The following is an 18,269-nucleotide window of genomic DNA, read 5'->3' as shown; positions in this document are numbered from 1 at the left end:
AATATTTATCAAAGTTAAGAGAGTTTTTGGGGTGATGTCACGAGAAACACAACAAAACAGTATTATCTAGAGGCCGGCTTTTTTCATCTAAATTTTGGAACCTTTTTTGGGAGGTGGTGAATGTCTTTTTCATATCATCAAAACACATGTTTATGGTCATAACAATCATTAAATTATGAAAAACATTGCTTTGTGGCAAAAAAAAAAAAAACACAGTAACCAACCGTATTATGAATGAGCAAAATGAATGCAGAATAATTATCCAAGTGAAAACTTGATTGACATATAATATCACGTTATTGCAAGAGTTTGATGCTATGACCAACACATGTTTATCAAAATTATCATGAATTTTGAGCACTTAAATATAACATCTTTTAATACCTCACGTTGCCTATGTGCTTATATAACTGTCAGTTTAGATACACGGAAAACATTTTGAATGTTCTATTTAAATATTGTTAGTTTCTTCAATCGAGCTATTGAATTTAAACTTGAAAGTTCTGATGATAATAGTCAAGCTTATGACATTTCAAATTTAAAAAATTCAATGGTAAATATTTTTATTCTTTTGACGAATGATAACTAAGCATATATGAATGTTTCATTGATCTCAAATAACAACGTATGATATCTTTGTTTAGCCATATCGAGATTCATAATTTCATACAATAACAATTTTTCTCCACTAAACTGAAATCTTGGTTTTGTCAAAACTGAAATCTTGTTTAAATAGAGTTATTGACATCATTGCTATTTATTTTTTTATCGTAACGGCACGTGTAATGCTTGAACGAACAATAGTCAAGACTTAATGCCAGAAGTTGTGTCTCGCTCCCAACGCCAAAAGGTACACGACATCATTGGCTACGGATAGTTAGACTTCAACTCATGCAATTTGTTTCTAGTGATTTAAATTTTGGGGTGGAATCTACCAAAACTAGGGCCAATGTGGTCTCAACTATTAGTTTGTTCAGAGGGACATTCTCATGAAGTCAATGGAAAAAATTTAGTTAAGCTTCCATACAACGGTTCGGTAGGGATATGATGAAATAGCAATTAAAAAAAAGAGAGAAAACGGTTTGGAATTTAGATTACCTTTTCCATTCCATCTCTAAAAAAAAGAGCATTACATCGGAAAGAATAAAAAACTACAAACAAGAGTAAACGAAAAATATAAACATAAACACATTTTGGGGGCGGATTTGATTGTTATAAAGAAAGTTATAGATGTAATAACTAATAAGTGGTATGATAAAAAATAAAATAAAAAAGTGCAGTAAAATTAAGATGAAAGAAAGAGTAAATATATGTCCACTAAATCAGTCTAGTGATAGGAGAATTAAATAGTTTATACAAAGTTTTATGATCAAACCTTACTGTCACTTTTGTGAAAAAAAATGAATATATAAATGTAACTACTCGATCAATTGGAAAGTTCATATGGAGGATGGTAAAGGGCTAAAGCTTAAAGGCATATCAAGCGTTGACTGTCTAACTATTTGCATGTGAAAATGGCTCATACTTTTCGTGAAAGTAATTCAGTTACTGATACACTAACTGGAAAGGATCATGATTTATCTTTTGGGGTTCATTGGTTTGATTCAGTTTCTTCCTTTTGTTGTAATTTGTTGTTAATTGACTCTTGCGATGTTTGTTATCCCAGAAAAATCTCTTTGTAGTTCTGGTTTTTAGCCTCCATTTAATGAAAAAAAAGAAGCCTAAAGGCATATAGGAATGCAAGCACCGGTTGACATGTAAATTGGCATATAGTAACGTGGTCTTTTAAGTGCGCGTGAAGAAAATTGGACCTGTTCCTGAAAACTGAAAAGCTTTTGTTTCTAGAAGTGTTATTGTAGTCCTCTACAAGTCCTACAAAATAACAAGGAATAAATAAGGCCGCAAAAGTTTGCTTTCAGTTCAGTCCAAAAACATCATACAGCTAAAGCACTTGCTATATTCACTTTCTGTTTTCCAAGTACAGTTCCTTTCTTCTTTTTAAACTCAAATGATTTAAATAACTTTTCTAAGTACAGTTGTCTTTTGGATTTTTTAATATATGCAAACGTTTTTTTAATTAAATTCTAGAAAGTGGTTTTCAAAATATTGTCCAGATTTCTGAAAACTTTCTAGAATACAAAAAATTAAACAATATTCTAAAAAGTATAATCCATAATCTGGTTATCAAACTTTTGAGTTAATTCGTTAACTCTTACGAGTTTATGAGTCTACTTACCCTCTGCGAGTTAACTCGTGTGTAAACTGTCTTTTTAGTAGACTGAGTAGACCCTATGAACTCTAAGTAAACTCGGTAGAGTCTCGAGTTTACCACCAAATCAACAAATTAAAAAAATTAGACCAAAATGTAAGTCATTTGGGTTGTTTTCTATTTGTTTAGTGTTCAACATACATTCAATTAGTGTGTTGTTCTTGAATAAAAAAATTATCACCTTTAATAACATCAAACCATTGTTCTCTAATAACATCAGACCCTCGATGGAAATGATCTACCACTATTATAACATCTGCAAGTTATTATCTAGTAATGATACATTACTAGACTTGGTTATTTAAGTTATGTGAAATTTATGGTTTATTATTTTATTTTATTATATTGTTGAAATATTTAATTGGTATGTTATTTATAAATATTTTGTTATTATTTTTATATGAAATGGACTCTTACGAGTCTACAAATCAAGTCTATGAAACTCTCACAAGTCTACATAAACTCTCGAGTTTGATAACCTTAATCTATAACTTGTTATTTTATATTCTGGAAAGTACTTTTCAGAATGATGCTTAAATTTTTTTTTTTTGGAATATTCTTTCTTAAACAATTAAACATAATTCTGGAAATTAGTATCTGGAATAACAAGTTAAGAGTATTTTGAGTATAGAGAATATTTATAATAGTAAACAAAAAAGGAAGGGGGGGGGGGGGGGGAGTATACTTTTAAGGAATGTGAATATGGCAAAAGTCTATAGTTTTATGATATAACAGGTAGAGGTTTTGGGCTGAGCTCAAATTAAAGTATGGTCACGAAAGTAGGCAAAGTTAAGGTTATAGTATTTGCACTCCACTATTTTATCTTTTCACTCCCGAATTTTTATTTGTCTTTTTTATAATATTCTTGACAAAAACATGTTTTGTTGTATAATCTATCCAACAATAACTTGTTTCTATGATGTATAAGAAGAGATGTATATCAAAAATTTGTTTCAATTATGAATTGTAAAATTGACACCTCCTATGCAACCTCAAAATGAACCTAAGAATTTTTTTTTTGTCTACGAAAAGATATTAAAAAGAACATTAATATTGTGATTGATTCATGTTTAAATTTGTTTGGGACATTAATATTGGATCAACCTAATTTCTTAACCTAATATATTAATATTAACATTATGTATATATGGTTAAATCTTAGAATGAAATAAGCATAAAACTTAATTATGGTATATTTTATTATAGGCTAAAATATATTTTTCGTTTCTATAAATATAGCAAAGTTTATCTTTTGTCCTTGCAAATTTTTTTGCCTGTTTTTCATTCGCATAATTATAACATGTTACTTTTTGGCTCAAAATTAGGTTTGGATGGATCAAAACCTATTCGAAACCTACGTGGAATTTCTTTAATTTAAATTTTAAAGTATAAATTATGGGGTTAAAATTGCCACAAATTTGAGGAAAAAAGAACAAACATATGATTTCTGACAGTTAAAAACTATCACAAATTGTGGATTTTTTTAAATGCAAGGATCGAACCACCTCTCTTTGTCTTCCTTGACCTCGGAACAACGAAAAATGACTATCACAGAAGAACCCACACACTCACAAATCCCACCCACAAAATATGCAAATCCAAATTCAAACTTGAACCCCTCCTCTTCCCCACCACCCATACCCGCAACAACAACAACAACAGTTTGGACTTCCTCCTCCACCATTGCAAACCCACCACCCACCACAAACAACAAGATTTGAACAAGAACAAGAATTAAGAGCACGAATACATTTGAATGCACAACAATAGGAATCAAGAACAAGAATAGGTCTCGGATAAGAAGTCGATGCCAAAGAAGTCGAGGAGGTAGATGAAAGAGGCAATGAGGGAGAAAATGGTGGTGACATCCTCTCTCTCTTGTTTGTGCTTTTTTGGCCTTGACCTCCTTGTCGAGGCACTAAGGGAGTTGATGCTATTGCTGCTGAAAGCGCTACTTAGGGCCAAATTTGGGGAGCAGTGGAGGCTTGCCCTTGAAGGAGGCATCATTGTCAAAGGAGGTGGGGAAAGAGTTACCGCTAGCGGACGTGAGGAAGGGTCTGACAAAGAGAAAAAGGAAAGGAAGAAAGAGAAAACAAAGCTAATATATGTCTTGCTTTTAGTGGAAAGCATATTCCATGTAGGTTTGGAATCACCCAACCCTTACGCCAAGCCAAAAAGTAATACATTATAAATTTATAGGGATGAAAAATTATGCAAGGACGGAAAATGAACTTTGGTATATTTACAGGAACAAAAAACATATTGTAGCCTTTATGATATATTTCAAAATAAATAACATTATTGTATACTCCAAGCTCCCTAAACCAAGCTAGACCACATTATAAGCCTTTTTGCCCCTTTGGCTCAAGGATGGAGAGTTTTATATCCTCTGAGCTCCCTAAATTGAGCCAAACCTCTCAACTAGAAGCCTTTTTCTCTTAATCTTTGAAGTGAAACTCTACAAAATCATTGGACGATACACTTGATCTTATTTTGTTTATGCTTTGCTAAGCAAAATTATTTTATATTCGAGCTTAACTACCTATCTATCTCTCTCAAAATTTCGTTCCCCTTTCTCCCTCTTCCTCCACTCATCTTCTACTACCTTCAAGCTCTTATCCATGGTTTCCTATGGTGTTGAGCTTGTTCTTGAATCATCTTCTCCTTGAAGTGACGTCTCCAATCACCTTTCCTCCTTCTCAATTCTGTTGGCATTGATCTTCAAGAAGCAAAGGACTCCATTGATGAAAAAGATCCAAGGCCTACAAGCTCTAGATGGAGCTACATTAGAATCCTGCTTCCATTTCTTTCTATGATTTGCTGGATCTTTTCCTTAGTATTGTTAAATACTCAACTCGTAAGGTCGAGCTCTGATGCCAACTAAAATAACAACAATCACACTAGAAGGAGGGGTTGAATAGTGCATTAATCAAAGATAAACACTTTTTCGTAAGTAAAGAGCTTTATTGCAAGTTCAAAAATATATATATGTACTAGAGTTGTCTACTGAATTAAAAAAGCTTGATGAAAGCAGAAGTTGTGAGGAACAAGGCAAGGTTAGTGAAGTAGCTCCATGTGGAGCTTGTAGTCCTTGTATCTTCTTCAACAATGGATTCCCTTGCTTCTTTAAGATCAATGGCAGCGGAATGGAGAACAAGAAAGATGATTGAAGATGCCACTTCAAGGAGAAGATGAGTCAAGAACAAGCTCACTACCATATGAAGCCATGGATAAGAGCTTGAAGGTAGAAGACGATGAGTGAAGGGAGAAGGAGAGAAGGAGCACAAAATTTTAGACCTCAAATGAGGTCTGAACTTTGAAGTGTAATTCTCAAATGATCCAAGTTCAAAAAATGCACACACATGGCCTCTATTTATAGCCTACGTGTCACACAAAATTAGAGGGAAATTTGAATTTCTATTCAAATTTTACTTGAATTTGAAATTAAATTTGTGCTAATTATGATTAGTGAATTTTAGCTATGGCTCAGCCCACTAATCCAAGATCAAGTCCAAGATTCTCCACTAAGTGTGCTTAGGTGTCATGAGGCATGTAAAGCATGAAGGACATGTACAAAGTGTGACTATATGATGCGGGAATGAGGTGTAGCAAGCAAATTCTTAGCCCCCCTCTAAAATTTAATTGGATTGGGCTTCTCCCAATTCAATTAAATTTATTTTCCAACACATACGTCAAATATTCACTTAATTCATGTGAAATTACAAAACTACCCCTCATACAAAAACTAGTCCAGGTGCTCTGAAATACAAGGGCTGAAAAGTCCTACATTTCTAGGGTACCCTACCCACATTATGGAGCCCTAAATACAAGGCCCAAAAATAATGAAACCTTAATCTAATATGTACAAAGGTAAGTGGGCTCATACTTAGCCCTTGGAGGAATCCTTTGCCTCTTTTCCCTTCCCCTTGGCCTTTGAAGACAAGGCCTTAGTATCCTTTTTTTCTTCTTCTAGTTTTTCTTCCTCATCCCTCTCATCTTTCATAGTTAGTTGATCTTTGGCCACCTGTGAAGGTCTTTGAGGATGCAACACAAATTTTGTGCCAAGATGGGTGAGGTTAATCTCATTAGTTAGGCCATTGTAAATGTTATCAAATCGCCATGGCCTTCCTAAAAGAATATGCCCTGCCTCCATGGGAGCTATATCACAATTTAATTCATCCTTATGATGCAATCCTACCCCCTAAGGGCATTGGATAGAAGACTCCAAGAAGATTGGGCCAAAAATACAAGAGAAGATCCTAGGATTCTCATGAGCCTTAGGGTAGATTCTGAGCCCATGGGCTAAGTATGAGCCCACTTATCTTTGTACATATTAGATTAAGGTTTCATTAATTTTGGGTCTTGTATTTAGGGCTCTATAATGTAGGTAGGGTACACTAGAAATATAGGATTTTTCAGCCCTTGTATTTTAGGGCACCTAGACTAGTTTTTGTATTAGGGGTAGTTTTGTAATTTCACATGCACCAAGTGAATATTTGATGTGTGTGGTTGGAAATAAATTTAATTGAATTGGTGGAAGCTCAATCCAATTAAATTTTAGAGGGGGAGGTGAGCATTTGCTTACTACACCTCATTGTCACATCATATAGTCACACTTTGTGCATGTCCTTGATGCTTTACATGCCTCATGACACCTAAGCACACTTAGTGGAAAATCTTGGAATTGATCTTGGATTAGTGGGCTGAACCGTAACTAAAATTCACTAATCATAATTAGTGAAATTTTGGCTCCAAAGTTTGGCTCCATAAATTCAATTTCAAATTCTAGTAAAATTTGAATTGAAATTCAAATTTCCCTCCAATTCTGTGTGACACTTAGGCTATAAATAGAGGTCATGTGTGTGCATTTTTTTGAACTTTGATCATTTTAAACATTAAACATCAGATTTCAGAGCTCTTTTAGAGTACAAAATTTCGTGCTCCTCTCTTCCTCTCCCTTCATTCATCTCCTTCTTCCTCCAAGCTCTTATCCATGACCTCCTATGGTGGTGAGCTTCTTCTAGACTCATCTTCTCTTTGAAGTGGCATCTCCTCTCTCTCTTCCTTCTCCATTCCACTGCCATTCATCTTCCAAGAAGCAAAGGAATCCATTGATGAAGAAGATCTTAGGCCTACAAGCTCCAATGGAGCTTACATCATGTGGTATCAAGAGCATCTTCATCTAGGTGATGTTTTTTTGCTTCCTCTATCTTTTTGTTCGGTGAATTCTCTTTAATTTCTTGTTCTTCATCTTATTCTCCATTTATATCCTCCATTGTCTTATGGTTTGGTTCTTTTTAGAGTAGATTCAAAAAAAAAAAAAACCGATTAAATCTTAGATCTACACTTGTTCTTGCATTTCTATGATTCAAATTTTGTAGATTTACTCTTGAATCATGTTTTTGTGTTGATTTTAGGTTCTATCATTTTTCATTCATAATATTATTATGCTGAACCTTAGATCTAAATTTTCTTCCAAAATATTGATTAGAAAAAAAAACACAAAAATCTAAGTGTAAATCACTTAATCCATGTTGTCTTAGAGTCATGTTTAGTCATAGTAATTGTCACATTATGTTCTATGTTTGTGTTGAATTTTTATTTTGTTTATTAAATTCTAGATACATTTGTTCATGTATTCTTGTCATTCTTAGCCTATCTTTTGAATTTTGAGTCTAATTCATGCATGTTATTTAGTTCATAACATGTTCTAAATCAATTCCTAGAAGTAGTCTTGTTGCTGAACTCTTTTTTGTTTTCTAAGATTCCTACATGATGCTTATGATGAAGTTGAGTTGTGGTGCTGAGTTGTGGCTGGACCTGTGAATCAAATAAGTCTTAAGCTCTCTTGAATTGTGTTATTCAAGATAATTGAGCATAAGCAAACACAAATTGTAACTATCCAAGTCTTAAGCAATATAAACACTACTCTTGATTTCTAGGTTGAAATCGCTGGTGCTGGCAGCTTGAACATACTAACTTGTATAAATTACTGGGAATTGGTCACTACGTTTTTTTAGCTGAAATTTTTACTGAATTTTCTAGACATCTGGAAAAAAATTATGAAAAAAGAACCAAGCGATTTGGGTTAAAGGAAAAATAATAAAAATCACACAAGTTGGCAGAAAAATCAGTGTCCAGGAAAAAAAAAACGAAAGGGAAGTGTGCTTGTTGTTTTGACTCAAAATTTGTTCTATAATTGGTGCCTATTTTATACCAATCCTAGTTCTGAAATTTCAATTGAAAATTACTGTGAATACAAGTGTCAAAACTAGAGGTTTCTTGAGTCTTTTTTTTATAGTTTTTTGTTACTCTACTCTAGAGCCATTCTAAGTTTCTCTTTGAGTTCTAGCTTGCTTTTATGTGCTTTTCATTGCTTTAATTGTTGAATAATCCTTGAAAATTTATCTTTTTAAAACTCTATTGGTTTAACTTTCATTTCATTTTTTTGGTCTTTGGTTATTGCTTGTCTCTTTGTTTCCTTGTTTGTGAGTTGCCACATAGGAAATTGGAAAGGAGGATTGGTGCCATCCATTGAAGAATTTGAGTCTAGAAGCAAGGAGCCAAACACCTTATGAGCTATTGGATTAAGAAGCACTCTAAAATGAGTGAAACACCACAAAGAGAATAGCCACCAAAATTGAAGACTTTTTTTTGAAATTTTGCAATTGGCGATTTGCTTTGCTTTCAAATTTTGAAACAAAAAGGCCTTTCATTGGAAGTAAGTTGGGAGCCTCCAATAGGTCACCCTACTTCCATTTGTGTGTAATAATTTAAGGCAATTTTTCCTTAGGATAGTGAGTGTTTTTTTGGGAACCTTAAATGAGGTCATCCAAACACTCTTAGGATCCGCCTAGTTTGCTTTTCTTTCACTTTAATTTCTTGCTTACTTTCATAGTTTATTTTCTTTACTAGCCACACCTAGTTTATCTTGTTATTGCATAATACTTTCTTCTTTCTTATCACACTTATCTTGAGTTATTTTAGAACCTTAGCTTTTACCTTTTTTTTTACAAACCCCCAACAAGAAAGAACCACAACTTAGGAACCAACATGAGTCATCATTCATCTAGTGTTAATGGCAAGGGTACTAGTCATACGGACCCTATATCTAGAATCTTAGATGAGTTGAGTACTCTCAAGTTATGGAAAGAAAAACTAGAAAGTAAAGAAAAAGAAAAAGAGAGAGTAAAAATAAATCAAGATGAGAGGGAACAAATAAGGGAAGAAGAAATAAGGAAAATACTAAAAGAATTAAGAAAAGAAAAACATGTATCCTATAGTAGTCATAACTCTTGTAAGAGCCTAAGTGAGGAACTTCGTGACTATTATGAAGGAAGGCATAGGTCACATCTTAGACCTCACTCCCATATGAGAGAAAGGGAAAGAAAGCCTCAAGAGGCTAACATTAACCTCCCATACTTCCATGGGAAGGACAATCTAGAGACTAACTTAGATTGGGAAATAAGGGTAGAGCAACAACTTAAAAGGAAGTTTTTTTATCAAGCCAAGCATATCATTCATCGCCCTATTCGGACTTCACCCTACCCCACAAGACAATGCATCTACTATTGGGAACTCAAAACCACACCGTTGATCCTCTCTTCACAAAACCTCAAACACCTTTTCTCCTCCAGTGTTGTCGCTTGTTTTGATTTACCTGAAGATTCAATTTTTCTTTTGGGGGAAACCTGCAAGCCTTGTGGGGTTCTTTTGGGCTTAATGGGTTTGGTGCAAATGAGTTTGGGTGACGGTGATGAGGAGAACAGAAAAAAGGTGATGTCAGGCCATGTTGGAGAAATGAAAAATTGATGAATCCATGGTTATATTTTCATACGGATTGGCAAATTTGTAGTTATATATTGATACAAATTCATAAATTTGTAACAACATATATATTACATATTGATCAATCATAATTGTATTAAATGAATTTCGAAATTAGTGATATGTAATTCATCTAAAACAATTATGGATTGATCAATTCATAATGTATATGTTGTTATAGATTAGTCAATTTGTAACTATGTAATTCAGGGAAAATATTATTAAAACAATAACCTCGCCGTCTACAGAGAAAGGAGGATGATAATGGCAAGATAGTGACAAGGGGTGGGAAGGAGTTGGGATGAAGAAGGTTACATATTATGAATAAACAATTGTATTTCAAGAATATTAAATTTTATAAGGTGCACCAAGCAAAAAATGGGGTGTGTTAAGTAATTTCCTAACCATGGAAGTTTGTTCAATATTTGTCCAAAGGGGTGTCTAAATATTTTTTTAGCCTTAAATATGTTTTTGATTCTTATAAGTTAGCAATTTTTCATTTTTGGTTCATGTAAGTTCATTTTTTTTAATTTTAGTCCATGTAAGTTTGCATTTTTTCAATTTTGGTTACTGTAATTTTTTTCTTTCTTTTAGTCCCGGTAAGTTTGTGTTTTACAATTTTGGTCCTTGTAAACGTGAAATTATAAGGATTATAAATGAAAATTATATTCTTAAAGGGACTAAAATTGAAAATGCACAAACTTACATATTGAAGCTTTTTTTTAAATGTATTTTCCTTCACTTTCTAAACCTAAGCTACCACACTTAATAGTCATAATCTAAGTTTGTTCAAATGATTAGACCAGCAAGATATATATATTATTATAAAATAGTCACTAGAAAATAAGAAATGCATTTAGTTTTTCTTATAATTGTGATAAGGGTATTTGACTATCCTATCCTTTGGCCAACAACAAGATTAATCTTTGATATGAAACTTAGTCACACTTAAAACTCTACACCCTTCCCCATGTGAGTATTCTGCTGGGATCGAACCCAAGTACTCCTCCATGAACTCAGCGTGTGGGGCCAACTATATAAATTTATTTATTCCTCCCTTTTTTTGAACTATACACATTTATTTTATAATTAGAATTAATGTGTCTTGCTTTTTTTATTAAAAAAAATATGTAACTATCAATTGGAAATGTTTTTTTCCTCCATAAGAATACCAAACTCTTGTAAACAAACCTTAGCCTCTAAACTAGAAAACCTTATTGTGAGGATTCTTATGTTCTTGAGGATGCTTGAATAGAAAGGGCTTTACCTCTTTTATTAATCCCCTATAATGTTTTTCGAAGACATAAAGAGAGATTCACATGGAACATCAAGAAGTTGGTCTCCTCGACTATGACATTCTTGATAATAGTGTTAATAACATATAGGGCTCCCAATTTAGTGGCATTTGAGCCTAAACAATGTCTAGCTTCATTACTCTATTTCTTTTGATGCGGGAATAAGGTATAATTATAAGAGTGAAGTAAGTAAGGAAGATCCTAAAGCATCATAAGTGACAACTAGATCAATAACCACTGACCCTCTAAAAGCCAACAACCCATTGTAGCTACAAACCATATCTTCAGGAGATTACCAGATGGGTTTGTCAAAACTATCTTTAAAAAGAAGGAAGAAAGATAGTTATCATATCATACTCTAGTCTTCTCAACCATGACAATCTCCTTAGGAGAAAAGGAGAAAAGAATTTGTGTTCATGCCTTTAGACAAGATGGAACACCCATTTATTCAGACAAACTAAATGGTTATTTCATGAGGGACGTGGCACCAAAATTTTGCGACCGAGACTATAAGTGTTGGACAAGACAATCAAATGATGAGTCAGACTATAATGACAAGCACAAGAAAAGAAGTCCATGTAAACCTTCTATTCAAATTTTACTTAATTTGAATTTGTGGAGCCAAATTTGGAGCCAAAATTTTACTAATTATGATTAGTGAATTTTAGCTATGGTTCAGCCCACTAATCCAAGATCAAGTCCAAGATTCTCCACTAAGTGTGCTTAGGTGTCATGAGGCATGTAAAGCATAAAGGAAAGTATGACTATATAATGTGGCAATGGGGTGTAGCAAGCAAATGCTCACCTCCCCCTTAAGATGGTCCAAAATTTAATTGGATTGGGCTTCTCCCAATTCAATTAAATTTCTCTCCCAACACACACATATCAAATAATGCACTTAGTGCATGTGAAATTACAAAATTACCGCTAATACAAAAACTAGTCTAGGTGTCCTAAAATACAATGGCTGAAAAATCATACATTACTGAGGTACCCTCCCTACACTATGGATCCCTAAATACAAGACCCAAAATAATAAAACCTGAATCTAATATGTACAAAGATATGTGGATTCATACTTAGCCCATGGACTCAAAATCTACCCTAAGGCTCATGAGAACCCTAAGGCCTTCTCTTGCATCTTTGGTCCAATCTTCTTAGAGTCTCCTAGCCATGACTCTAGTGATGGGTTCCCTCCTTGGGAGGATTTCATCAAGAAACCCATGTCTGGCCACCTATCAATGCAAGTCGCGCAAAACAAACATAGCTAGAAGGTGCTGTCATAACAGGACAAATAATGATGAATGATGAACTTGACTTCACTAACACAATAATGCAAGATTCTCTAGACCCATCTAAGGTATACGCCACACTCTTTTCAACCAAAAAATATGATTCAAGACCAGATGATCCCAACTTATCTCTGAGTGATGAACCCATCAAGCACAAGTGGAGATGTTGTCGTTTATGCTCGTTGAAGAGAAACAATTGTATGTACTTTTACTTTTTTAAATAAGCATGTATGAGTATCAGTTATTTATACTAAAGTCTATTCAAAGTCTGAGTTAGTTGTTTGTATTTTCACTTTTCAAATAAGCATGTGTGGTTTTAGATTATCAGCAAAATTGTTTGTGTCTCTCTGTAAGCTCTTTTACCTATAAAAGGGGCCTTTCAGTTCAACTGTAGGACAAGGAGAAAAAAGCAATAAAACCTATGTGCTTAAAAAGTTATGAGTTTCTAAAATTCTCTTTCTTCTTATTGAAAAGCCTCATTCTTTTAATTATGTCTTATACCCTCTAAGAAAGAAGTAGGAAAATGATTATATGAGATATAAAGTATGCTCTACACTCACCTCTTACTGAGGATCTTGTATCAAAAATATATCCAACCTAATTATCCATTGTTTTGGTCCTTATTGTTATTGATATTATCATCAAGAAAAGTGACTGATGTTGAGAAAGTAGGTTGCATGTTGAAAGCCGAACAACTTGATAGTGAAATTCTTAATAATAGTGTTAATAACATATAGGGCTCCCGATTCTGTTGTATTAGAGCCTAAACGATGTCTAGCTTCATTTCTGTATTTCTTTTGATACGAGAATAAGATATAACATAAGAGTGAAGTATTTAAGATCCTAAATCATCTTGAGTGACAACCAGTTTGATAACCCTCGGTCCTCTAAAAGCCAACAACCCATATAGCTATAGAACATATCTTTAGGACACTACCAGATGAGGATGTCAAATTTAAGATAATTTCTAATTGGGTAATGAAAAAATAAATTATGCTAAAAATACATTAAAATTAAATTCTTATTTTAATATATTGCCGTTGGTCTACATCTTCTCCAATAATAAATTATTTAACCGGTAGAAATTTAGGATAGTAGCATTTTATTTGGGCTGAGCCTAGTGGTGTTCCTTTTTCAAGTGGGCCTGATACATCTACCAAAGGTAGAGAACAAGATCAAAGATTTGGTCCCATAAATATAAAAGCAAAGAAAAACAAAACATAGAAGCAAAGAATAGAGGTCCACTACTGCAGCAACAAAGCTTCCAAAATGGCATTAATTCCCCCGTGGTCCATTCTCTGTAAAAGCTGTGATCTTATTATATACCTATTCTATGAAAACTCATTACAAGGGTACTTCCGTCCCAAAAATTATAAAACCATAAACTTAAAAGGGAAGAAAACAACGTGGCAGCTTATAAGGCACAATTTTACAATATTTTTTTTAATCCGGATGAAACTTACAAGTTACAACTGAATTCATCAATTATTAATTAAGCAAGTGGCTCTTTTGATTATCTTAAATGGGTTATGATCATTGCATGCTAACAACAGAAGAAAGTACATGTTTAACTTCTTTAGGGAAAGACTTTAAGTCAAATAGAAGGATTCCTCGTTTTTTTAGGTGATTTGTAATGTAAGGTCTCAAAAGCTACATAGATTTTTACACTAATCTAAAGAATAAAAACTTCCTCTCCCACCTTAAACTAGATAACTTAAATATAATGAAACAACAAAATAACAAAACTAGCCGCGTATTGGACTAACTAAAAATGGAAATAAAGGTGGCAGATTAAGACATCAGCACTGCCACATTACTTTCCATTAATTAAATTAATTAACCAAATCATGGCGCTTGCCTTCTAAGCATAGACAAACAAAAGATTATGGTAATAAAATAATGTTTTAATAATAATAGATAAACACGGCAATAGACAATCGCATTTTCAACGCCATCTTCTAATATTCCAAAATAGTATGCTATTACTAATCAACTGTCCTGCTTGTTCCTTTTCTATACCAGCGTAATTGCTTGTAATAACGGTTTTAAGAAAGAAAAGTCCAATAAGAAGATGAGACCAATAAAAGCAAATAGAATGGATTAATGTCCTTTTCAATGTGATTAATAGGTCTAATCCTTTTCTTCCTTTGGAGTTTGGAGATAACTTACCTAGGACCACTTTCACCAAAAATATGATAAACCACAAAAGAAATTAATTGGTCTAATCCTTTCCTTCTTCCTTTGGAGTTTGGAGATAACTTCACCTAGGACCACTTTCACCAAAACTATGATAAACCATAAAAGAAATTAATTGGTCTAATCCTTTCCTTCTTCCTTTGGAGATAACTTACCTAGGACCGCTTGCACCCAAATATGATAAATCATAAAAGAAAAAATAATGGTAAGATTAGATTTTCAGAACTTCGCTCGTGCAATGTTTCGCCTTGCATTATCTGCAAGATATAAAAAGAAAAAAGAAAAAATCCTGCAATGGTAGGAGATCTCCATAAATGAATAGGACAAAATTGCAGATAGGCTTCACCACTCCCAGAATATATATATATATATATATATATATATATATATATATATATATATATATATATATATATATATATATATATATTTCAAAGAAAGTAGATGACGCACAATTAATAATATTAACGTTTCACAATTAAATCACTTTAAAACTATATACCTGCAACTTATCAAGAAGAAAACGTGACAGCAATAAGAGCCATCATCAAACATGTACCTGGTGACACTAAATTTCATAGTCTATGAACATAAATAAACATAATAATAATATGACATTTTATGTTGAACCTAAGGCACTTGGATTTTCCTATATCTGATTCTCCGAAAAGAAGAATAAGGAAAAAGACCCAAAAAGATGGTAATTAACAAAAATTATCAAACCAATGATCATGAGCTTCCTGCTTCAAGCTTCATTTCCCATCAAATAACTACGTAATTTCTTGACCAAAAAAAAAAAGGCTAAGCTAAGATGACATCTCATTAAGAGAAACATGAACAACATTGTTCACACACGCATCATCTACTTCTTTCATGTGAATATCGTTGTTGTTGCTATTTGGGTTGTAGGGGTTGTTGATATCACTATCAAATCCTCCTCCACCACCATTGGCATTGTCATCATCATTACTTTGAGGAGCATTTGCATTTCCATTTCCATCTTCAGATTTCTTCCTAAAAGTGTTCTTATTGTTATGCATCCACACTTTGAAGACCCCTCTTGAGACCCCAATGTCATTGCAAAACTCTTGGACCAACCCGTCATCCCCTTTCTGCATTCTCCACCCCAATTTCTCTGAGAAGCTATGCATCTTCTCCTTCTGCTCCTTGCTGAACTTGGTCCTGTACCTCTTCTTGGTGGGGTTCTCGCTCCTCATCATCGACAAATTGAAGCTTTTGTGTTGTTGTTGTTGGTGGTGGTGGTGTTCGTCGGAGGGTTCGGCAGAATAGGCACTGCCGAGGGCTAGAAGCATGTGAGGTGCAGAAGCGTGGTAGGGTGGCACGTGCGAGAGTGGCGGCGGTGATGGGCTAGATATCGGGCTCTGGCTGTGGCTCGGGCTTGAACTCAGGCTCGGTGATGTGCTTTGGCTCATGGCTCGGTGTGAGAGTGGTGCTGGCGCTGATAGGGTATAGATACAGTTTAAAAATGTGGGGTTGTTGTTTTTAAGGTTGTTGTTGAGGTTGTTTTCTTGGGGTTCGCGGCGGTGGAAGTTGCGATGGCAGCCGCACGCGGCGCATTTTAGGGAGCGGGGGTCGGAGGGGACGGTGGAAGAAGACAGCATGAACTCGCCGCAGCCGTCGAGAGCATGGCCGCCGATGCTGGCGGCGTGGTTTTTGAGGCATTCTTTGTAGGAAACCACCATGGACGGCGGCTGAGCAACGGTGGTGGTGGGATGGCGCTTGAGTGTGCCGTTGGCGAAAGATAGAGACTTTGGGGTGGTGGTGGGGATTGGCGTTGGTGGGGTGGTTTTAGTAGTAGTATTAGCAGCATCTAAGGTTTGTGTTGTGTTTGTGTTGTGGGTACTGATGGAGGTTAGGTCCATGTTTGTTGTCTCTTCAAGGGGTGATATAACAAGAAGAGAGAGAAAGTGTGTGTGAGAGAGAAAATAAGATGGCGAAAGGGGTGGATTAGGGTTTTGGACAAGTTTAAAGCATGGTGTTGAAAGGGTGAATTGTTGGGATGGAAGGGGAAAAGAAAAATAAAAGGGAAAGAAAGGGGTTAATGGTTTGGAGGAAAGAGAGTGATGATGATCATGCAGGTAGAAATGGGTGATGATGATGGTTATAATGAGAAGTGATGACAAAATCTGAGGTTTAAATGGGGTTGCGAGGAGATAGAGGGATACAGCAATACAATAGGGTCCAAAATCTCAACCACTAATGATTTGAGAAGAGAATACAAACAAAACAATCAAAAGGTAAAATTACAGATTATGGGAAAAAAGAAACAAGATTATTAATAGGATAATTAGATGTTTGAGCTAGCTAGTAGTAATGTAGATGTATTTACTGTTTATTATTACTACTATTTACTATTATATATTATATTATATTTTAAAAAAATAAATAGTATATATATTAATAGTATAAAAAGTTTTTAGATTATTGTTAAATTATATAATAATTACTTTAAAAATTATACTAATAATAATTTTTTATCAGTTAAAAGTGTAATTTTCTTTTCACTAACTATATATATATATATATATATATATATATATATATATATATATATATATATATATATATATATATATATATATAAAATTAAAATATTGAAAATATGCAAAATTGTAGTATTGTATTTTGAAATTTTGAAATATTAATTTGGATTTCATCTTATTTTGGCCAACTGAAATGAGTATAATAATAATAATAATAATAATTGAGTGTTGTTTCTTTATCAATCACATGTGTTAGTTGGGGGCGATAAATTTGTCTGAAAATATTAGGCAAGAATATATTCGTTGAGGTCACTGATTCACACAAGAGTCAGTGTCTGCTGCAGATGAGTCTTAAAGGGGAGGGTACGTACGTGGCTATTGTCCAGGTCAGGTGGTGCATAGTACCGAAGGACATTTCAGGCACAGCTGGGCCAGCTCATTCCTTCCCTTCCCCTACGCTGCAAAGCACACATGAATTCTGGTTTTGCTTTCTGATAATAATATGGATAATTAATAAGACTCAACCAGCACCACTTTGCTGCTGGATGCTCCTTCCCAACAACAAAACCTTACCTCATATTTTCATATGCTCACGCAACAACATTTTCAGTTTTTTTCAGACAGGTTCCAAGTCTCCAACCACAGAATAATGGGCATTTGAATTTTGAATTTGATCATGGGTGCAAAAATATTTGTAAAAACTTACTACCTCCTTTTCATTTCTTTTAATGTTTTAGCTTTATAAATTTTGTAAGTATCCTAACATCATTAGTTAAGGAAATAATAAAAAAAACTTATTTGGAAGACACAAAATGATATTCCCATAATCCTTTTTGTGTTCTCTGTGACTTACACGTTAAAAACTTCTCTAATATTTACACTATGT

The 18,269-nt window shown here is 34.0% G+C and overlaps 1 protein-coding gene across 1 annotated transcript; it reads right to left on the bottom strand.

Moving 5' to 3' along the window:
• Positions 1-15,476: 15,476 nt before the first annotated feature.
• Positions 15,477-17,003, bottom strand: LOC100814924 (zinc-finger homeodomain protein 11). The gene has a single exon (XM_003528537.5). It carries the CDS (start codon positions 16,760-16,762, stop codon positions 15,686-15,688), a length of 1,077 nt encoding a protein of 358 aa, XP_003528585.2. The 5' UTR covers positions 16,763-17,003; the 3' UTR covers positions 15,477-15,685.
• Positions 17,004-18,269: the final 1,266 nt, after the last annotated feature.

Source organism: Glycine max, chromosome 7 (genome assembly GCF_000004515.6).
Source record: "Glycine max cultivar Williams 82 chromosome 7, Glycine_max_v4.0, whole genome shotgun sequence".
In the NCBI taxonomy this organism is placed as follows: domain Eukaryota; kingdom Viridiplantae; phylum Streptophyta; class Magnoliopsida; order Fabales; family Fabaceae; genus Glycine; species Glycine max.
This window is presented reverse-complemented; position numbering and strand designations above follow the sequence as displayed.

Coding starts and splice junctions, on each gene's coding strand:
- LOC100814924 (XM_003528537.5), bottom strand. CDS start 16,762: ATGGACCTAACCTCCATCAGTACCCACAACACAAACACAACACAAACC.